This window comes from Caenorhabditis remanei, chromosome IV (assembly GCF_010183535.1).
Source record: "Caenorhabditis remanei strain PX506 chromosome IV, whole genome shotgun sequence".
In the NCBI taxonomy this organism is placed as follows: Eukaryota; Metazoa; Nematoda; class Chromadorea; order Rhabditida; family Rhabditidae; genus Caenorhabditis; species Caenorhabditis remanei.
This window is the reverse complement of record NC_071331.1, coordinates 770,192-793,806: the sequence shown is the minus strand read 5'-3', so window position 1 is coordinate 793,806 and position 23,615 is coordinate 770,192. Positions and strand designations below refer to the sequence as shown.

The window sequence follows — 23,615 nt, the reverse complement described above, 5'->3', positions numbered from 1 at the left end:
CACTTTGAAACGAGAAATCCTACCACTGTATTGTCTTAAGTGTCAAATGGATAGTAGAAGTTATATACTTAAAACAGAAACTTATGAGAATTCTCAATAATTTTCTGTTCCAACAGTTTCACAACTCAATGGGAGGTATTCTTATATTGGTAATTATGCATTTGGTAATTGTTGGGTAATTATTTGGTAATTATTATAGGAATGGATTCTTGAAAATATTAGAGTTATTTAGGAAAAACTGGATATGGTAACTTTAAACTTATTAAATTCCAAAAACGAAACTGAAAAAACTCTGTTCCACAGTCTCAAGATATTTATTTTCACATACATACATTGATATGAACCTTGCACAGGTATAACTAATAACTATACACATATACATATGTATATTCTAAACAAAAACACTCCTCCTCCTCTTCTGAAAACCAAACAATGCGAACACCTCGAGCCATAACGCTTGATCAACCAGATCATTAGGGAGAACAAATACGAGAAAAAAAAAGGAACGCGTTCGAAAAAAGTAGTTGGTGATGTAGAGATGTGTACGACTCAACGAACACCTAACCAGTCGGGGGAGGATCAGTTGGGGAATGTCACGAATTCTTGATTTTTAAAAGTATAGATTGAGTTCAACAGAGATGACAACTAGGAAGTCAGAATTTCTCAGAAACAAAGAGCAAATTGGGGTCGAAAAATAAGGGTACGGTTTCTGTCTACACAGTAGTCGTCGTCATTATGACTAACCGCAGTAGATCGAAAATCCATTTCAAGATAATAAACAACAAACTTCTTTTCAGATATTATGTATAATTGTGAAAAAACGTTATTTCGACATTCTCATTTCAGCAAAACCTAGCCATGCATCACTAAAAAGAGAGACAAGTTTGACACATTAATTCATGGAGTATTCTGAAAGAATCCTTAATTTACGACACATTTGAGACATGAAGAGCGGGTCAAAAACCACAAGGATGAGAGGAGACTGATGAGAAAGTATTGTGTGCATTTTTTACTTTTTCAAGAACTTGTGAAATATCTGGGTGGGAATACATAGTAATAGAAGAGGTATATAAAATGTCTGAGCAGTATAAAACTGAATTGCAACGACCCGGGCCGGGTCACACACGGTGATTTTTTCGGTACCACCTCCTTTCATTCTAACGAGTTTTTTATCGAAAATAGCTGAAAATTTTCGGAAAATTCTTTTTCACTGCTATAGATCCTTCAGTTACCTCGGATAATTACAGAAAATTTTGCGTAAATTTTAAGTAATTTTCGAGAAAAACTCGTCAGAATGAAAGGAGGTGGAACCGAAAAAATCACCGTGCCACAGTACAAAAATTTGGATTTTAAAAACGTCGAATTTTCGACTATGTTTTTACATATGTTTTTTCATAGGTTTTTGACTATTTTTAATGAAAATTTCAAAAAATTTCAAAAACTTTGTGAAAAAAAAGTGCACATTCCTTGACTCCGGGCAGGGCCGAAATTTTGCAAGTCTGGTCTAGAATTGAATGAAGACTCGCGATAATGATATTCTCAGTTTCGTGTTTAACACAAAAGATTCTGGGTGGATTCGAATTTCGATCGATAGCCACCATTATGACACGTATAAATAAAAGGCTCTGACATGAAAAAAATCTGGTGCGTCATGTAATCACTACCGGAGCATGAAGAAAGTATGTTGTTGTTAAATTCATAAATTCTGTACTCTGGTGACTTAACAATAACAGTTCTGGATTATCTGTCTTTTGTGATTTTATAGAAACAGTACCCGTGGAAATATTTCAAAAGTGTTTCTAATGTTTCATATCAATGAAAAATATCTCTCGAAACTAAACATTCAATCAATAGCGCATATTTTTGAAAAGCAGTAGAAATATCATATTTTTCAAGAGATAAGTGTGATCAGTGTCAAGACTTAAATTTGTTTTTATGTTCAAATTGATTCAAACGGAATGATACTGTTGAAAAAATAAAGTTTCGACAAGGATTTTCAAAAAAAAACTTCGCGGGCTGGAAGACGCAAGCGCATGAAGTTGTGGGCGGAGCTTAAACTGCAAGCGGTTCTTAATTTGGAAAAAAAACAATTGGAATTAGAACCGCGCCGCTTAATTAAGCTTGCAATTTAAGCTCCGCCCACAGCTTCATGCGCTTGCGTGTTCCAGCCCGCGAAGTTTTCTTTTGAAAATCCTTGTCGAAACTTTATTTTTTCGACAGTACATTTTCATTACAACTTTATTCCTCAGAAATGTTGCAAAATTATATATTTTTTCCAGTGACTGTTTTATTTTATTTTATTACTCATACTATTCCTGCTTCAAACATCAATCACATTTCTATGATTCATGAATACCAATTTTAGAATAACGCTTACAATAAAAAGTGGTTCATTTGATCGAACGGGTGATCAGAAAATAGATGACGAGCAGTTTATCAATAAAAAACACACTTCTTTTGAATAGGATGTACCCCATTCATGTTGATTAGGCGTTATTGAAAATCATCTATTTGAATTGTTGGGTTTCGTCATCTTTGTGGGGTTTTTTAATAAAAAAAAACAAGGAAGAAAATTAAAATGTGCCAGAACAATTAAGAACTTATTAATTGATTTCTACTGTTTCAATTTTGTTTTATTGTCATTAAACTCGGATTTTTATGATGCTCGGTTTTTCATCTCTAGTATAATGAAATGGTAGACTAGTCAATTAGACTACATTTTAAAAATATTATGAAGTAATAAATGTACCCGACTAGACAAAAAACTGGTAATGACATCGAATGGGCATTGATCTTCTTGGAAATTGAATATGGATAAGAGTAGTGAAATAAAACAATGTGGTGGTCAATGTGAAATTGAAGAATTGAGAATAACGAATTATCGACACTTTAAAAATTTTGAGCCCATTAAAAAAATCTAAAACTGTATTCATTTTCAACACACATCAAGTGTTAAAAACAGAATGACTATTAAAACCAGAGCATTTGAAACCTGATTCTTCGCTTTACTCCAATATCCAATCTCCAGAATCCGCTCTTCGTTTTAATCTCAATTTCAATTACTCAAATCGGATTACTTTCCTCTCTATCTCTTCAGAATCCTCTTCTTTCCAATTCTCACTGGCTTCTGAGTTGTTAGCCTTACTATTAGAAATTTCACAAAATATTGTAGTTACATGATTGATCTCGTCTCCCCCTCACTCGACTTCCTAATCTGACAGAGTATTTACTGGAAAACATTCAGAATTCTGGGGTCTCTATTGGTAAACAATGAAAGGTGTGTCTGATTGTCACGAGACAACGGATTGTAGGTGGATTCTTAGAAATTTTGATATTGGATGATTCAAATTGTTAGACCTTCTAAATCAGGTTTGACAGAGGTTTTTGGGGAGAAGATTTTGATCGAAATTAATGTAACAAAACCGATGAAAATTGCAAAGTTGTTCGTCACGAATTGAATTTTATAAATATCGGTTACTGCTTTAAAAACTATTGAAATATGATTGTTTGAAGAAACAACAATGGACGTAGTGCTAGCAGAATTAAAAATCACAAAAAACTATTTCAGTTCAGACAATTAGATAGTAAGAAAATGAAAATTTAATATGAGCCATGAAAATTCCAAACGACCGAATCTTATTAAAGCCGGTTACAATTTCAAAAACTATTGAAACATGGTTGTTAGAAGAAACAATAATATACCGCAAACTATTGCCGGAATTAAGAAATTAATTTAGGCAGCTGGCCAAAATGTAAAAATATTTTCTATTAAACTCCATCATCCAATGTTTAAGATCACGATGAAAATGACACGACTAAAAAGTCATAAATAAATCTAAAACCCGTGATTGTCTGTTATTTTCAAAAGGCTCCGAGCAATATTTCAGATTTCACGTTTTCCTCCCTCTCATCATCATAATGCTCCAGACAGAAAGTGATAATTAGAGAAAGGGGGGAAGTGATGTATTAATTTGATTATATTATTTTGACCCATTGGGTATTTTTGAACAATAATGATGTGATGTGATGTGAATTAAAGAACAATAAGAACAATTACTAAAAGTTTCCTTGCTTGAACCTTTTTAAAAATTAGGTGAAACAATTTTTAAAATTTGTTTCAGAGAACTTGTTTGTGGCTTTGTATTTTCATATTATTTGACTCTGATTGATTTTCTGTGCATAAATTCGAAACTACTGTTGTATACTTTAAAAAAGTATGATTAAATGTTGAACTTTCAACCATCACCTGTATTATATGATTGCATTATAATGGCCCACTGGGTATTATGAACATTTAAAGAGCAACAAAACAAATTCATTAATAGTTTTATATGTTTGAAGCACTTTGAAAGTCAGTGGAACAGGAGTTTTCAATTTTTTACTGCTTCAGATATTTGATTTATGAGTGGCTTATCGTGCACAGCCGGTGCACACTCGTTAATAAAAAATTTTCTCAACAATCCCTGTTTCGTGCGCTTTGGAACCTTCGTTGTACAACTAGTGTGTCGATAAATTTAGTATGAAGAACTCTACTGATTTTGTAGTGTTAGAAAAATAGTTTTGCTGCAAACTTTCCCAAATTTGATCGAAAGTTTAGCTTATAGACCTCAATCCATAAATTTATACGTATCTTCATTTCTCGATTTGATCATTTCAGTTTCTACCATTTCTTTGTTATATCTCATTGAGAAGTTTTTGAGCTTGAAGTTTTTAATGAGTTGATGAAACAAGAGTTTCTATGTTTTTCTTACCGTTTCAAAATTGGATATTATTTTGGCATGATTTCCATATTCTGCTATGATCGATATAGGCCTCAAAAATTATCTTGTATCCTGTTCCAATTGTCGAAATTGCTATGTTTCATATTGCTGCGTTTATCTGGATCTTTAATAAAATGTTGTAGGAGGCCATCTATGTAGAAACTGTCACGACTTCTCTTTTTCATTTTCAGTTTCCATCACGATGAGCCGCTGTACTCGAACTAGACTTATAAAAAATTATCTTTAAGCTTCATTTGTGACTGTGAAGGCTTGCAATGGATATGAATTGGTAGCAATAATAACCACCCATACATCACATAAAAAAAGAGAGAAGTTTGAAACATTATCCATGGAGTATTCAGAAAGAATGCTTAATTTACAGCAACACTTTTACTTTTTTGGGACATGAAGGGGGGCCAAAAACCACTAGGAGAAAAGAATAATGAGCAAAATATTGTGCACATTTTTTACTTTTCTGAGAATATGTGAAATGTCTGGGTGGGTATACTAATTGTTGACTTCATGCTCATTAAATTCATTATTTTGAACAGCCTAAATTATTAAAGAATACTGAGTTAGTAATGATATTTTCAGTTTCATGAAAAACAAAGAAAGCACAGAGTAGATTCGAATTTCGATAGGGCTTTTCATAAATACCATGGGTCTGGCAGGGAAGCCTCATGTACCGAAAAATCTGTGAGCAATAACTGTTCTGGATTTACTATAGTTTATGATTTCATAGAAACAGTGTCCGTGGAAATCTTCTAAAAACATTTTTCGTGTTTCACGACATCGAAAAAATCTCTCTCGATGCAAAATTTTAATGCCTGAGAAATTTATCAATTTAGCAAATAGTGCCTAGCCTTCACTACATATTTCACTCTGTTACACTGAAATATTTTGACATAAATCATTTATTCACTTTTGTTTTTGAGGTCATAAATGTCGGAAATTGTCTTTTCGCTCCCCGGAGACTGTTCTATGCGTTACTCATCTGCCGAAGTCCTGCTCCAAACATCAATCACATTTCCATGATTCATGAATATCCGATTTTAGAATAACGCTTACATTAAAAATGGGCCATTTAATCGAATCAGAAAATAATGAAGAGCAGATTTCAAAATAACATGAATAAGATTTCCCCTGACTCATGTTGATTAGATTCTATTGAGTTTTTGAAAACAGGTTTATTGAAGTAGGGTGTTTGCGGTGTATTTTGCGGACAGGTATGATCGATGCAGAAAACAAAAAATGGATTTAGTGAAACCGTATTAATAACAACACTTTTATCGGTAACTTACTGTCGCAATTCATTTTAAATAAACTTATGTTTCAATTTTGTTTTTAAACTTTGCATGGCTTTGCTTTGACGTTCTCTTTCATCAAATTGGTAGACTAGTCAATTAGACTACATTTTTAAAATATTATGAAGTAATAAATGTACCCGACTAGACAAAAACTGGTAATGACATAGAATGGGCAATGATCTTATGGGAAGTTGAATACGGATACAATGATCGGTAATAATTTCACAAAAACATTATCGTTCCGAATGATAGCAGACAGTTCGGCCAAAAAAACCTTTATCCGTGTCTCCTTATTTTCAGTGTTGTTTAAATGTCATCCTTAGGGCGCATTTGTTGCAAAATTAGGCCACAAATATCGATAGAAAATTTTCTTTTTTAAGAATAGTTTTTTAATGTTTCAATTTTTGAGAAGCAATTTTTTCATTTTTCGATTAGTATAGATAGCCTTACCTTTATTACATATTAGCCTGTTACACTAAACTATTTTAACTTTTATGATCCATTCACTTTCATTATCGCTTGTCTCAAAAATATTATAAATTTTCATAATTTCTTTAGAGACTGTTTTATTACACCAAATATTCCTCATACTAATATCAGTAACTTATCTGTGATGCATAAATAACATTTTCAGAAAGGTAACAATAAAAAGTGGTCCATTTGATCGAACGAGTGATCAAAAAAAAAGATGACGAGCAGATTTTTAATAAAAAACAGACCTATTTTGAATAGAATGTACCCCATTCATGTTGATTAGGCGTTATTGAAAATCATCTATTTGAATTGTTTGGTTTCGTCATCTTTGTGGGGGTTTTTAATGGATTATTCAATGAAAATTAAGCAAGAACAATTGAGAAAACTGATTAATCAAAACTTACCGTTTCAGTTCTGTTTGAAACCTTTCAATGTATTTCAACTTGGATTTCTCTATGACTCCACCATTTCAATACTCAGTTTTTCATCTCTAGTATATTGAAATGGTAGACTAGTCAATTAGACTACATTTTTAAAATATTGTAAAGTAATAAATGTACCCGACTAGACAAAAAACTGGTAATGACTTTGAATGGACAATGATCTTATGGGAAGTGCAATGTGAATACGAACATCAGTGATTCTTACTGAAGTTTCAATTAGCAGACAACAATTCAAACGGAACCGATCAAAATGTTTTTTTTTCAGAAATTTTGAGTGCAGTGCACCTGTTTCTAGTTGAGATCTGCCTTTTTCCGCAATCCAGAATCCCCTCTTCGTTTTAATCTCAATTTCAATTACACAAATCGGATAACTTCTTTCTCAATCTCTTCGAAATTCTCTTCTTTTTCTCACTGCCTTCTGTGGTCATGGCTCCACAATATATTGTAGTTCTTCCTAATCTGACAGAGTATTTACTGGAAAACATTGAACAATTCTGGGGTCTCTATTGGTAAACAATGAAAGGTGTGTCTGCTTGTCACGAGACACGGATTGTAGGTGGATTCTGAGAAATTTTGACATTGGATGATTCAAATACATTTTGACCTTCTGGATCAAATGCGATAAAGGTTTCTGGAGGATTCAGATCACGAGATTTTAAATTCGTGTATTTTGACTAACAAAGTGACAACAAAGAATAGGGACAGTAATGTTACATAGGTTTCTAAATTTTTTTAAACCTAGTAAAACACGAAAATTAATAAGAGCCGCATCAAATCCACTTCTCGAATGTTCAATATCAAACCAGTTTTCAAAAACTATCGAAACACGATTGTTAGAAGAAACAACAATAAAGACTATACAGCTAGAATAAAAATAAATGCAAATTGTTTCCGTTTCGAAAACTGGTCGAAAGCAAATATATCTATGAAATTCTATTCTGTTTTTTGAGATGACGGCGAAAATGACACGACTAAAAAGTCATAAATAAACCTAAAACCCGTGATTGTCTGTTATTTTAAAAGGCTCCGAGCAATATTTCAGATTTCACGTTTTCCTCCCTCTCATCATCATAATGCTCCAGACAGAAAGTGATAATTAGAGAAAGGGGAAGTGATGTATTAATATGATTATATTATTTTGACCCATTGGCTATTTTTATGAACAACTATGATGTGATAAATACATTATTTAAAAAGTCGAAAAGAGATTATTGAAAGTGTATTTGAATTAATTTTTCATATATTTCAGATATTTGATTTATCATTGACTTCTTCTGCGCAGTCAGTTAACAATCACTGTTTCAAATGCTTTTTAACATTTCGCTGTACAGCGTTAGTCTGATTGTCTATTGCTGTGTTTTACTAATCATTATTAATATTATTAAATGATAGTGCCGTACACTGTTGCAATTATCATAGAGTTTAGCTTGTAGAACACTCAAAAAATCATCATGTTTCTACTTTTTTCAAACTCAATTTTCCGGTTTCAACCAACACGTCTTCATTAAACACTGATTTTTAGCGTTTAAATTTCAATTCATATCACTATCTTAATTCATATCCTTATCAAAACCTACCCACGCATCTCAATAAAAAAAGAAACATTTGAAACATTAATCCACTGAGTATTCAGAAGGAATGCTTAATTTACGACTACTATTTTTGGGACATGAAGGGGGGTCAAAAACCACAAGCAGAACTGACTAATGAAAAAAGAAATTGCGTGCATTTTTACTTTTTCGAGAATGTGTGAAATGTCTGGGTGGAAATAGGAATTGTTAAGTCCAGGATATATGGTTTTTAAGAATGTTTCCACTTTTTCAGAAATGTCAGAAATCCGCATGAGACATGGTCGATAATGATATTAGGATACAGTTGAAAACTATAGAAAACAACTTTTAGTTCAAAATCTAACACTTTTAAAGTGTATGTATTTTTTTCAATTAATTTTTGGGATTTTTAGCATCGATTTGTCTATCGTCTTTTCGATAAAATGAAAGTATTCAATTAAAAAAAACTACTGTTTTCAGTATTCTTGAAATTATTCTCTTCCGAAACACTGTGATATCTTTTTCACTATGGCCAACACAGTACATAATCTTGATCGACAATAAGATCAGAAAAAAAGATTTTTTTTAAAAACACACCAATTTTCATACTGCATGAATAGGACGATTCATGTCGATTAGGTTCTATTGTGCTTTTGGTAAAATAAAGATCAGCAATTCGGAATCAAGGTTCGTGATTATTATCGTCGGTATAATCAAATAAATCAACGCAATAATCAATTAAGATTTTGTAAAACCGTAAGAAATACCGTTTCTTTTTTTAGAAAACCTGTGTTTCAGTTTTGTTCCAAAAACTTTCATTAAAGGTTTATTTCTAATTCTGCTGTCATTTCTATAAACTTATAGATTAGTGATTTAGACTACATTTTCAGAAATTTGAGGAAAAATGTACTCACAAAGACAAAAAGTGGTAACGACATTTAAAAAAATGGAAATTGGAGAGCTGACATCGAAAATTGCTAGTTTGAGATCAATGTAATTTTTAAATTTCGAGAAAACTTGGAATAGATTTGAAACTGTATTTATGAATGTGCGCTCTCAAAACATAAGTTTTTCTTCAAAATGTGAGCTAGATAACTCTGAAACCGGGTCTTTAATTGCACAACTTCTTTTTTTCTTTAACCTCCAGAATTTTTATAATCTTCATAATGCCCAATTATTCAAATCGGATTATCTCCTTCTTCATCTATTATACAATCTTCATATTTCGTACGGAGTAATTGCTAACTCACACCATGCTCCAAACACCTATCTCTACTTATTCATAAATCATGAATGACGTTGTCTACCAACTAAATAATGCAATTCTAATTGAACGAGTGATCTCTGGAAAATGATGAAACCAGTTTTTCAAAAAACACCAACTTTTGAAATACCTGAATTGGATGTACCCCATTCATCTAGATTTGGCCTAATGCTATGTTATTGGGAATCTGATTTTTGAAATAGGGATCTGTGATCTTTGTTTCTCTATTTCTGAAATGTATCAAATAATGGAATCATTCGTGTTAATTGATATCAAACAAATTAAAGTAATTACAGAAATTTACAGTTTTAATAACATTTGAAAGTTGTCACTACCCTTCGAAACCAATAATTGAAACGGTACTGCACTCAAAATTTCTGAAAAACATTTTCATCGGTCCCGTTTGAATTGTTGTCTGCTAATTGAAACTTCAGTAAGAATCACTGATGGTCGTATCCATATTCCACTTCCCATAAGATCATTGTCCATTCTGTTTCATTACCAGTTTTTTTTCTAGTCGATTACATTTATTACTTCACTTTATTTTAAAAATGTAGTCTAATTGACTAGTCTACCCATTTATATCACTTAATATTTTCGATTCGTTTAGTCTTTCATCTATAATATGATATAAACCAGTTATGTGACCGATTAGACTACATTCTCAAAAATGTGTGATGTAATTTTGTTCCAAACAAATTGGCACATCAAACGAGCAGTAATCCTGAAAGTGCAATATGAAAGCATTCTGAATCTGTGATTATTGAAATTTTCCAAAGTATTGTAGTTACATTTTCTTCTCCTCGATCTACTTCCTAATCTGACAGAGTAATTACTCGAAAACATTGAAAAACTGGGGTGTCTATGGGTAAACAATGAAAGGTGTGTCTGATTGTCATGAGACATGGATTGTAGGAGAATCTGGAGGAGTTTTGTTATTGGATGATTCAAATATATTTTGACCTTCTGGATCAAATGTGATAAGGGTTTCTGGAAGATTCAAATAATAAGATTCTGGAAACAGGCTTGAACATAGAAACGATGTATCACTGAGTGAATTTGAAATCGGATACTGTGTGAAACAGAGACATTTGGACAGACACAGACATTATCAAAAACAGTATCATTGGGTAAATTTACTGATCATGACAAAAATTACATAGCAAACTAACGAAAAAGCTTAGAAATCAGTTATTATCCGTTATTTAAAAATGCTATTACTCAGTTTCCTATCATATTGCTCTAGACAGAAAGTGATAAGTAGAAAAGGAGAAGTGATGTATTAATATGATTATATTCTGCCCCAACGAATACTTTTGAACAAATAGGATGTGATAGAAAACATCAGTGGGAACTATCATATTAAGAAGTTTTTGAGCTTGAAGCTAAGATAGTGAAACAATAATTTTTTTCTTTCTGTTTCAAGATGTAAAATTATTTTGGCTTTTTTTTTCATATTCTGCTACGCGCGTACTCGAGTTTGAAATTTGTATATATTTTTTATTTGGAAAGTGAGCTGTAATAGAATGTGATATCCTAATTTGCTAAACTGGAAGCTTATTATTGTTTAAAATTTCGTACTTTAATGAAACAACGATTTTTTTCAACAAAAAAACCAAAAAAAATGTTTCAAGAAGTTAATAAATCAGTTAGTAATTCATGTTGCAACACTTCTCCGCAGATAAGTCGTTTCTAGGTTTCTAACTAGTAAGTTTTCGATGTCTCACTTTCACAATTTCAGCCAAGAAATGACTCATGGACACTTTGAGGTAATCAGGAACTTACGAATGCTAAAACTTTTCAGAAATTGGAAACTCACATCATGCTTCAAACACCAATTACTCTTTCATGAATTACAAATAATGAATCATGAACAAGGGTGGTGAATGAAAAGTGAAAAAATCTTTTACAACACAATAAAAAAACAAATTGGAAATGTACCGCATTCAAAATGGTTAAGTTCTGTTACAATATCGTCTATCAGCTATTTCATCCCTCCAATCACGCGTGCTTCTTCAAAACGTGCGAAAATCCAAAACAAATCGCAAACTCAGATCTCAAAGGGATATGTTGAAATTATGAAACCGTTTATTTTCTCTTGGGGCATGTTAAAAAAATGGACAGATTATACAAGGATATCTAATGAATAGAACTTTTTTTATTCATCATTAACTTTTTTTCTTGATTCATTATTTTTCCGTTTCACGAAATTGATAGAAACAAAATGTGATCGTTGTTTTTCAGTTATGACTTTCTTGTAAAACACACAATAACAATTTTATTCTCAATTCTATTACAGAAATTCTTTTCTTGGTTTAATATCTACATTCGCGACTAGTACAAATAGCGCAAATTCAGATATTACTTATGAAAATGGTGAAACATTTCAGTTTTTGTTGCGATGATAAGAGTACACCGATTATGTATAGGGGTACACCGATTATGTATACTAGTCCTTGTTTTTCGGTCTACTTTTTTATTGTTTCACAGCGTTGATGAAAACAAAATAAGATTTTTGATTTTCAATCAAATTCGTACATTGATTATCATTTTTTCCATACTTGCTACCAGGCCGAGTCCGGGCCTTGAGCGGGTCTTAAAATAACTCGCTTCGAAATGAAAATTAGGAGTCGATCAACCTGCCAAATTGTAGGTCTTGGTGAGCTCTACTCAAATCCATTTTAATTTTCACAGTGAGTTTAGTGAAAGCTGCAGTACAATCAATTTTGTGGCCGGGCCTTGAAACAGCGGGGCCTTGAATCACGGCCCGGCCACTTAATGGATTGTACTGCGGCTCTCACTAAACTCACAGTGAAAATGAAACTAGTTTTGAGTAGAGCTCACCGAGATCTATAATTTGACAGGTTGATCGACTCCTAATTTTCATTTTGATACGAGTTATTCTAAGGCCCGCTCACGACCCGGACTCGGCCCTGTTGCAAGTTTGATTTTTTCGCTATATTTTGTGAATATTTTTGTTTTGATTCAAATATCACAACCTGTTTTACTAAAATAATTTTTTTTAAAGAACTTGATAATCCTGTCATGACATAACAGGAGTATCTTATGTTCATTTATTGTGCAAAATGATGAGTTAACGGGGTTTGCCAGCTCGTGGTTAAACAAAACGCACATTTTCAAACAAAATGGATTAAAGTATCCGAAAAGAAAGAAAAGAATAACGTGATGTTTCGCGGTCACTTTTTGAAACACGTGGAAAAATTGTTTCGCTTCTTCAACGCGTGGATTCTAATCCTAAATTTTATTTCAACAAAACTCCTTTTTCATAATGGGTGCAAAACAATCTCAGGAAAGAAAATCATATTTAGATGATTGTGAGTTACAATTTTCTTGCTATATTTTCTATTTCTCCCCAAATTTCAGATCCCAACCCCCTTGGGCATTTCACATCGATATATAACATTGAAAACATCAGTTCCATAGTTGCAAATAGACACCAAAACTCGTTGACAACTGCGAAATGGTTTGTCAAAATGAATATTCATTTTACACATGGTATATGGATGCCGGAGGGAATGGAAGACCCACTTTTTCTTGTCGTTTACTGTGGAGTCGTGTGTCCGAAAGTCAAAGACTGGAGAGTGAAAGCTAATGTGAAATTCATTTTGCACGATTTGAATGATGTACAAAACTCGGTGGAATACCATTGTGGGGATGTATGGTTCGATAACTACACTCATGAGAAGCCAGTAATTTATCAAGATACTAATATCAGTTTGGATAGTCTTTTGAATGACAGTTTTGGTTATGTGAAAGATAATATGATGCGAGTGGGAACAGATATTCGAGTTCTGGAAGTAGAAGGATTCCACCAACCAACTGTTGTCAATTATAGAGTACCTCCAGTTGATCCGTTTTATAAGCAGCTTTGTAAGTTTTCAGACGAAGAAATATATATCAATAAAGCGGTTAGTTTGCAACTTGACACAGTAGAGAACATTAATTATTTCTCCAGGTCATGAACACCCATTCTATATTGAAACCTTATGATCTACCAATCCGCGATTTCCTGGATCTCGAAATCCCCAAACCGTCGACTGGGACTCTGGAAGAATTTTTGGATTGTGCTTATGGCTATCCAATTCAAATGGACACTCGAGCAGGGATTCGTGATATTCTCCGTAGTGCAAAGCTTTTCAAAATGCGATCGGTGGCACAAAGAGCAGCGCAAACTATTATTCATGATTTAAAATATCCAAAAGGTTTGAAACAAGAAATCAATCTTGGAATAGAGTTCGACATGAGAAGAGTTGTTGTGAGTGTTCACATTTCATAAGATGCTTTTGAAATGGCTTTTTCAGCATTTCTGGCTGAATAAAAAGGAGTCGATCAGTAAAGAAGATTTAAGGGATTTAAATATCGAGAAGATGTCAGGAGAGACAATGAAGACTATTGTGAAGAGAGTTCTTAAGTTGTAAGGAGAAGAAAGAGAGAGGAGAGTAGAAGAATCGACGTCACTCGGTAGTTTTACGGATACTTGTTGTTTTCTATCGATTTTATGATTTAATAAAACATCTTCTCGAGTTTTTTGAGTCTCGGACGAAACGTATCAGTTCCAAGACATCGTAGTATCAGTGTATAACCGATGATAAGATTTTTTTTGTCTTTTCGGACTTGTCACGGGGCGGACCTTAATCAAAATTATTATTGACACGTTTTAAACCAAAATTCGAAATTTTGAAAATTGTTTTGAAAAATCTAGTTAGGTGAATTTTCTTTTTCGAAAAAACATCAAAAAATTTTATTTAAAAATGAGTAGTGCACACTTTTGAATCTGGGCTGACCGGGCCGGTTCGAGAAAAAGTTCAGCTCGGCCCAGCTCGAATGTTTACAAGGTTGCTTTTTCTTACAACAGTACGATCAGAACCTCGAGTCCATAGAGATCCGCGGCTGGAAAACTACGTATGTATATAAAATTGGATAAAATATTTGACAACATTGTGTGTCTTCGAAAGATTTTCGAAAGATTTTCCGTAAGATTTTTCGGAAAATTTTTCGAAGAATCTTCGAAACTGTATAAATTGACAACAGAAAATAAGGATGAACAGTTTTCAGTTCCGGAGCACATTTGTATTATCGGACACGTTTTGCACCAATAAAATTTTAATTTGAGTCATTTTTAGTGAATAAACAAGTCAAATGGCAAGGAACTTATTCGAGGGCGGACACAAATGTGCTCCGGAACTCTAAAAATCCATGAGCGAAATTCTTGTTTCCAGATGTTTTCCGAAATTTTCAGAATCTTCTAGAAACTTCCAGAAATTTCCAAAGATTTTTCGAAAAATTCTTCGAAAAATTTTCGAAAAATTTTCTTTCGATTCCAACGTTTTTCGAAAAAAAAAATTTCGAAAGCACACACTGTTTGACAAAAGCAAAAAACTGTATATAAAACCAGAAAACCAAATCAAATCGATTCTTTATTACACTCTAAAAACAAACAGTAAACAAGTATTCATTTTTCTTCTTTCTCCCATCTACCTAACTCAAGAACTCTCTCCACAATCGCCTTTATTATCTCTCCGGACATCTTCTCGATATTTTCGAAAAAAACCAATAACGTGATGTTCCACGGTCCTTTGTTTTTCTCGAATCGCGTGGAAAACTCGTTTTGCTTTTTTAACGCGTGGATTCTACTCCCATAAAATTATTTCAACAAAACTCTTCCTTCATAATGGATGCAAGACAATCATATTTAGAAGACTGTGAGTTTCAATTTTCTTGCTAAATTTTCTATTGATCGCATTAAATTTCAGATCCCAACCCCCTTGGGCATTTCAAATCGATATCTAACATTGAAAATATCAGTTCCATAGTCGCAAATAGACACCAAGAAAAAAGGATAATAGATAGAGGGTTTGTCAAAATGAATATTTATTTCACACATGGTATATGGATGCCGGATGCGATGGGAGACCGGCTTTATCTTGCCGTTTATTGCGGTGTCTTGTGTCCAGAAGTCAAAGACTGGAGAATAAAGGCCAATGTGAAATTTGTTTTACATAATTTGAATGATGAACAAAACTCGGTGGAATACGATTATGGTGATGTATGGTTTGATAACTACAATCACGAGATGCCAGTGATTTATCAAGATACTAATATCAGTTTGGATAGTCTTTTGGATGAAAATTTTGGATATGTGAAAGATAATATGATGCGAGTGGGAACAGATATTCGAGTTCTGGAAGTAGAAGGATTCCACCAACCAACTGTTGTCAATTATAGAGTACCTCCAGTTGATCCGTTTTATAAGCAGCTTTGTAAATTTTCAGACGCGGAAATATATATTAATAAGACGGTTAGTTTGCAACTTGACACAGTAGAGAACAGTAATTATTTTTCAAGGTCATGAACACCCATTGGATATTGAGACCTTATAATCGACCAATCCGCGATTTCCTGGATCTCGAAATCCCCAAACCGTCGACTGGGACTCTGGAAGAATTTTTGGATTGTGCTTATGGCTATCCAATTCAAATGGACACTCGAGCAGGGATTCGTGATATTCTCCGTAGTGCAAAGTTTTTCAAAATGCGATCGGTGGCACAAAGAGCAGCGCAAACTATTATTCATGATTTAAAATATCCGAAAGGTTTGAAACAAGTAATCAATCTTGGAATAGAGTTCAGCATGAGAAGAGTTGTTGTGAGTGTTCACATTTTATAAGTTGAATTTGAATTGAATTTTTCAGCATGCCTGGCTGAATAGAATGGAGTCTATCAGTAAGAAAGATTTGGAAGATTTGAATATCGAGAAGATGTCAGGAGAGACAATGAAGGCTATTGTGAAGAGAGTTTTCGAGATGTAAAGAGAAGAAAGAGAGTAGAAGAATCGATTTCACTTGGTAGTTTTACAAAAAACTTTCTGTGGATTTTATGGTTCAATAAAACATCTTCTCGTGTTTTTTGAGTCTCTGACAAAACGTATCAGTTCCAGGACATTGTAGTAGCAGCGTAGAACCAACTATAAGTCTTGTTTTGTTTATTTAAACTATTCAATAAATTATTTTCCGATTCCGGAGCCCGGATACTTTCGAAAAAAGTCTTGTATCTGGCAGGAAATTAAAAATTCAATCAAAAGGTGAATATGTATTATAATTTAAGCACTTTTACTCTAAATTTTCAGAAACATTTCAAAAAATTTTGTCAAAAATGAGTACCCATTTTTGAAACCTGGCCGACCGGGCAGGGCCGGGCCGAGAGAAAGTTTTCTTTCAACAGTACGATTAGAACCTCGAGTTCATAAAGATCCGAACGCGGCTGGAAAACTACGTATCGACAGTCCGGGTGTCTTATAAAATTGGATAAGGTATAAAATTGGATAAGGTATATGGCAAATAAATACGTGCAATTTACCGTCTTGCAACTTATGTACGAATACATCATATAACAAAAGGTCCACCAAGAAGCATACTTCATTCTATGAGAATACTTACGAATCGTACAAAAACATGGTTATCAATCACTGCTACAAAGTATTTGACAAAAACAGAAAACTCTTTATAAAACCAGAAAATCAAATAAAATTGATTTTTTATTTCACTATAAAAAATAACAGAAAACAAGTATTCATTTTTCTTCTTTCTCCCATCCACCGAGCTTGAGAACTCTCTTCACAATCGCCTTCATTATCTCTCCTGACATCTTCTCGATACTCAAATCCTCCAAATCATTTTTACTGATCGATTTCTTTCTATTCAGCCAGGCATGCTAAAAAATCAATTTGAATCATGTCTTTAAATAAAAGAACTCACAACAACTCTTCTCATATCAAAATCAACCGCAATCGACACTTCCACTTTAGTGATCACATCAACTGCCTTATCATTGACAATAGTTTGAGCTGCTCTTTGTGCCACTGACCGCATTTTAAAACTTTTGGCATTTCTAAGAAAAAAGTGAAGCCCTCCACGAGAGATTAACGGTATTGGAAAACCATAAATACAATCTAAAAACTCTTCAATCTGTCCAGGTGATGGTCTGTTGAACTTTATCTCGTCGAGATCACGGATCTGTGTATGATGAGATTCCAATATGCAATGGGCATTCAACATCTTTAAAAATGACGGATAGTATTCACAGATATAATTTTCAAACAAACCTCCTTATTGACATATAAATTCTCGTCTGGAAATGCCAAAATCTGCTGATGGAGCGGATTAGTTGGAGATTCTCGGTGATTAATAACAGTTGGTTGGTGGAATCCTTCAACTTCCAAAACTCGAATATCCGTACTCATTTTCATCTCGTTATCCTTCACAAATCCAACATTTTCATCAAGAAGACTATCCAAACTAATATTAGTATCTTGATAAATTACTGACTTTTCATGAGTGTAGTTATCGAACCATACATCCCCACAATGGTATTCCACAGAGCTTTGTACATCATTCAAATCGTGCAAAATGAATTTCACATTAGCTTTCACTCTCCAATATTTGGAATTTGTACTCAAGACTCCACAGTAAACGACAAAAACAAGTCGGTCTTCCATTCCCTCCGGCATCCATATTCCATGTGTAAAATGAATATTCATTTTGACAAACCATCTCGCAGTTGTAAATGATTTTTGGTGTCTATTTGCAACTATGGAACTGATATTTTCAATGTTATATATCGATTTGAAATGTCCAAGGGGGTAGGGATCTGAAATTTAATGGGACCAATAGAAAATTTTGCGAGAAAAATGTAACTCACAGTCTTCCAAATATGATTTTCTTTCCTGAGATTGTTTTGCACCCATTATGAAAAGAGAATTCTGGCGAAACAAAATCTAGGATTTGAATCCACGCATTCAAAAAACAAAAGTGTTTGCCACGCGTTTCAAATAAAGTTCAGGGGCAGTGGAACTTCAAAATTATCACGCAATTAATTCATGTTTTTATATGATTTTGCAGGATGAAAATATAATGGAAAAAATTCTTATTTTGAAATAGCGAGGTCTTTTTAGAAAAATATGAATTGAGTTTTTCTGAAAAAGCTCTTTTTAAGCCAAAAAAAACTCAAAACTTGCTTCATGTGTCAAAAAAGCGTTCCCACGTAAATTTTAGATCAAATTTTTTTAGAGATCACAATAATTATTAACGCGGGAAGTTTCGCGGGCTGCACGTAAAACGCGTCAGTAACCGATAGTCTGAACTGGACTCGCTGTTTGGAACACCGTGCAATGTTTAAACAAGTTTCCAAAACTTTCAAAAAAAAACTTTTCACGTGCCGATATTTTCCAAACTAAAAAAATGGCGACCCCGGCATCAAAATAACTTTTTTCAAACGTGGAGCTTATAAAAATTTATTCCTACCATACCATCTTTGTCAAAATGGACGTAAATCAGCATTGGTCACTTATTTCTCGTTTAGAGAGAGAATCGTATTTAGAATATTGTGAGTTTTAGAAAAAATTTAGACCAGTCTCCAAAGAGTTTTTTGTTTTCAGATCCATCTCCACTGGGACACTTCAAAACCGTTTTCATCGTTCAAAACATTCACCCAGTCCTCGAAAATATGGATTACAAGATCGTTACACAGTACTTTAACAAAATGAATATTGGTTTTTCTCATGGGGTAACCATGTTTGACACACGACTTTTGCTTTTTGCGGATTGTCGAGTGAATGATCCGAATGTTGGAAAATGGAGAATCAAAGCGAATTTGAAGTTTACTATCAACAAGTTCAATGAGAAAATTGATTCAATAATCTATGACTGTGGAGATGTCTGGTTTGATAACAACATTAATTTCATTCAACGGACAACTTTCCTTACTGCAAATGATCTACTGAATCAAGATTTTGGATTTGTAAGAGGAACTCGATTTATAATGGGGACAGATATCAGGATTCTGGAGGTAGAAGGGTTTCATCAACCATTTGTTATGAATCATCGTGTGCCACCGGTAAATCCTGATAATCGATTTGTCTTCGCTTATCCAAATGAGAACTTCTACTGCAGCAAAGAAGTGAGTGAAGCTCCGCCTTTTTAAAACTCTAGAGCCTTTTTCCAGATATTGGATATCCTCTGCGAAATGAATGGTAATAGCAAAGTATCTGCAATCGGCCACATGCAGCCGATGGCGAAGAAGATTTTGGGATCAGGGTGGGGTTTACCGTCGGGGCCAGTTGGTTGGAAGTAGACAATGATGTAGGAGGAGTCCTTGATAGGGATACCATAGTGAAATTCGATGGTTTCTCTGAAATCGGATATAGGTCAAACAGATAAAGATATAATCTTGCGGTTTCAAAGCGATTTGAATAAAAAGTGGTGCTGAGAACGATAATTAGTCGGTTGTCGAATAAGGCTAGACTTGTTTATAAAAATCAAAACACTGATCATGCCATTCATAATTTTTCCATAAGATCTAGCAATTCATTTGCATGACTCCGCTCAACTTTTTACTGATGTAACATTCGCTATACTGATGTAACATTCGCTATACTTCCTATCTAAATCGTCTCGAGATTCTTGATTTATACTCCCTCCGTCACCGTCGTCTTAAATCTCAGTTAATGCTCCTCTATAAAATAATTTGCGGCGCCACTTTCTTTCCTGAAATCCACTCTTATGTCAGACTGTCTAACTCTAACCGACGACCCATGACCCTTATTTGTATTAGACCACAAGTTAATGATTTCTTCTCTTCCACTGTCCCCATCTGGAATTCCATCACATCTAATTGCCCTGAATTTCTCTCCCCCGGTAAATTTATCTCCCTTCTTGTACAATCCATTAATCGATTATAAGTTTGATCCCTCTCTCTCTCCCACCCCCATGTATTATATTGCTCACTCACCCGCCTCTCCCATTTTAACGGTCTGTCACTTTAATTTAATTTATCCTTCTCGAAATTCTTCCACCACCACTTTCACAGTTCGGTTTTATAATCCTTCCCCCAATCCTATCTTGCCATTATGATTCTCAATTTTTTATTTTTTATTTTTTGTTCCCCCCACCCCTACCTGGTCTGTCGCCTCGTGAGGGGCTTGATCACGTCTCTAGTGTATAGTACTGATTTTTTTTTTAGTCAATAAATTAAAATTAAAATTAAATTAAATTAAAAAAAAACTTTCCGAACTAACTCTGCAGTGCCCCATCCTTCAAACCTACTTCATATATGCATCCGTTATATCGGTATAATAAAAGTAGATATAACACAGCACCGCCCACCAGGCTCCATACCACAATGGAATCACGAACAGCATGTATACCCAGTTTCCCGGGAGAAAACGCTCCGAGAAAGATCTGAAAAAAAGTATATTTCTGGATACTATATAAGGTCGACTCACTTATTAACTGCACCGTATCTGTAGATAAAGTGGACTCCGAAGATAGCCATGGAGAAACCGAATAGGCCACAGTAGACACAAACCAAGACGAAACTGACTTCTCGATTGAAAACGGAACCGTAGTAGTCACGGAGGACGACGAATGCGGCTTTGTAGGAATGGACGATCTGGAATATGTATTTGCGGTTTCAAAGTGGGGATATTGGGACTTGGGAAGCAAGCAATGCTGATTTTGTTTATAGACGTTTTAAATACTATGAAACTATTAATATGCTCTGTTTCAGATATTCCACCAGTATTAAACCAAAACATATGGTTTAGTAGGAATATAATTAAGTAATGTTATATGCGTTATGGACCTATTCGCAAAGGAGCAAATAACTATTTTCTGCTAGTAGTTTTGTTTTGCTAGTGTTTTTTCGCTACCTTGTGAATATGCCCATTAGTATCCCGATCATCTTTAATTTCGTCTTCCCACAGAAAAAAAAGTTTATAACCTATTGTTGGCTAACGGTGGCTACCAAATTTCAAGATAATCGAAAACAGTTGTTATTTTCATTTTCAGCTGCATGACTTCTACTGTTATTATCGATTCAGTTTAATTTTACTATTCTCTGGTAGCTGAACCTTGTTTTTCTTGCTCACATTTCTGGAGTTAATTGGCTCCTCACAAGTATTTCGCTCAAAATCATAAAAATTACTGTAGCATCACGGAGATAAAAATAGGAAAATGGAAAAATTGCTAGTAGCTCGTTGTTCATTTTTCTTCCCAATTTCAGAAGGAACTATCTAGGGAAAATCATAGTCTGTTTGAATATATGGGACGCATTGTATATCGTTGGAAAGTTGAGAAAACGTTGATTTCATGTATGTATTCAGTTTTTGAGCTAAAGGCTAGGCTTTCCGGAAAAATGAGGTCGAAGTGGTGACCGAAGTTTTTCTCCGGCCTGGTTCGACCAGATCGTTACTTAACTTGGGACGTGGGAGTGAGAAGAAAGCGATTCTGTGCCTCATTTTAGATTTTTGAAATATTGTGAAACTAATGGGAAGCTCTGTTTCAGATTTTCGACAAGTATTGGACCAAAACATATGGTTTAGTAGAGATGACGATAACTTGTGTAAACACAAAAATTGCAATGAATTTCCAGAAAATTCTATTTCATCTTGTACATATATCACAATCAGAATATAGTTAACATTCATTGTTGCCTTATTGTTTCTACAACATATCAAGATGATCGAAAACAATTTTTTCAGTTTCATCTGCATGATTTGTACCTTTACAATCGATTCAATCCAATCTGTTGCTTTGATTGCTGGAACAGCGTTGCTTCTAACTCAATGCCCCTGCGTTCTTCTCACAAGCATCTAGATCAAAAAATCATAAAAATTACTGTAGCATCACGGAGATAAAAACACAGAGATAAAAATAGAAACATTGCTAGTGACATGTTTGTTGCATAGGGCTTCATGTATAACATTGGAAAGATGAGAAAACGCCGATTTCAAATATGTATTCAGTTTTCGAGCTTGAGACATGGTATTCGAGAAATATGTGGTCGAAATACTAGTGAAGCACTTGGTTTTTAAATGCTTGAGGACTGTCTCAGTTCCCGACCTGTCCCCAATAGTCTACAGGTAGTGCACTCACAATGTTAACAAAACTTTTCTCAGTTTCATCAATATGATTTCTAGGACTCACTTTAACACCAACTCGTTATCATCAACAATCTAAAACCCCCCATCCATTCTCCCAACTCACCGGCTCCGTCATCATATCCCAAATGGAGTAAAACACCTCGAACAGCGAAATATAGCACATCAAATACTTGTAGACTCCGAGCTTCTTCGGACTTTTCACCAGAATCAGGTAGGTCAAAACGAGATTCAAACATATCGAGGTGAGGGCGCAGGCGATCTGGAATACCGTGTTGAAGATTCCCATTTTGCTTTTTCTAGGAATCAAAAAAATATCTCGGACGTCACCGGGACGCCCTTTTATATGGCCTAGAAGTGTGACCTACTTGAAAGATGTTCATTAGTAGAAGTTTCAGATGTCGGCGTCAAGTGTTCAGGTGCAATTCAGATTTCAGAGAGGTTGAATAGACGGTTAATGAGGTGAGCGTTCTGAAAATGGGGGTCGTTAGTGTCCTCCGAGAAAAAAACAGAAAAACGAAAAAAAAAATTCGAAGCAGACAGGGAGCGCCCTGTCTGAGTGACAGACTGAATGAGTGACAGAAGAATCTGGAGCTTAGTAGGATTCTGGAGTGGGCGGGGCTTCAAGGCTTCGAAAAATCCTAGAGGTAAAGGGCGGAGTCTAGTAATGGACGGCTTCTGGTTTTGTAGTGGATTAACTGGTTCTGACTTTTTGTTGTTCGAGGAAAAGGGGTGGGGAGATCATTGGGATAACGGGGGAGGAAGGGAGTGTGGGTACTAGGAATATGGAGTAAAGGAGGCAAGTGCGCTCCATTGGAATTGAGTAAGTTTTTAAGCGGGAAAGAAATCCTTATAATGGAAGC

At 34.3% G+C, this 23,615-nt stretch overlaps 5 protein-coding genes across 5 annotated transcripts; 3 read left to right on the top strand and 2 right to left on the bottom strand.

The window, feature by feature from the left end:
• Positions 1-13,087: 13,087 nt before the first annotated feature.
• GCK72_012127 (uncharacterized protein) lies at positions 13,088-14,237 on the top strand (the record flags this gene model as incomplete). Its single annotated transcript, XM_003105382.2, has 4 exons — positions 13,088-13,133; positions 13,183-13,727; positions 13,775-14,074; positions 14,121-14,237. The coding sequence occupies 4 exons, from the start codon at positions 13,088-13,090 to the stop codon at positions 14,235-14,237; spliced, it is 1,008 nt and encodes a 335-aa protein (XP_003105430.2).
• Positions 14,238-15,490: 1,253 nt separating this feature from the next.
• Positions 15,491-16,627, top strand: GCK72_012126 (uncharacterized protein; the record flags this gene model as incomplete). Its single annotated transcript, XM_003105353.2, has 4 exons — positions 15,491-15,521; positions 15,573-16,117; positions 16,165-16,464; positions 16,511-16,627. 4 exons carry the CDS (start codon positions 15,491-15,493, stop codon positions 16,625-16,627), a joined length of 993 nt encoding a protein of 330 aa, XP_003105401.2.
• Positions 16,628-17,387: 760 nt separating this feature from the next.
• GCK72_012125 (uncharacterized protein) lies at positions 17,388-18,561 on the bottom strand (the record flags this gene model as incomplete). The annotated part of the gene is made up of 4 exons (XM_053728861.1): positions 17,388-17,528; positions 17,573-17,872; positions 17,920-18,464; positions 18,516-18,561. The coding sequence occupies 4 exons, from the start codon at positions 18,559-18,561 to the stop codon at positions 17,388-17,390; spliced, it is 1,032 nt and encodes a 343-aa protein (XP_053583633.1).
• A 574-nt stretch (positions 18,562-19,135) lies between these two features.
• GCK72_012124 (uncharacterized protein) lies at positions 19,136-19,946 on the top strand (the record flags this gene model as incomplete). The annotated part of the gene is made up of 3 exons (XM_053728860.1): positions 19,136-19,199; positions 19,252-19,772; positions 19,818-19,946. 3 exons carry the CDS (start codon positions 19,136-19,138, stop codon positions 19,944-19,946), a joined length of 714 nt encoding a protein of 237 aa, XP_053583632.1.
• Positions 19,947-20,913: 967 nt separating this feature from the next.
• GCK72_012123 (uncharacterized protein) lies at positions 20,914-23,041 on the bottom strand (the record flags this gene model as incomplete). The annotated part of the gene is made up of 3 exons (XM_053728859.1): positions 20,914-21,052; positions 21,097-21,263; positions 22,859-23,041. The coding sequence occupies 3 exons, from the start codon at positions 23,039-23,041 to the stop codon at positions 20,914-20,916; spliced, it is 489 nt and encodes a 162-aa protein (XP_053583631.1).
• Positions 23,042-23,615: the final 574 nt, after the last annotated feature.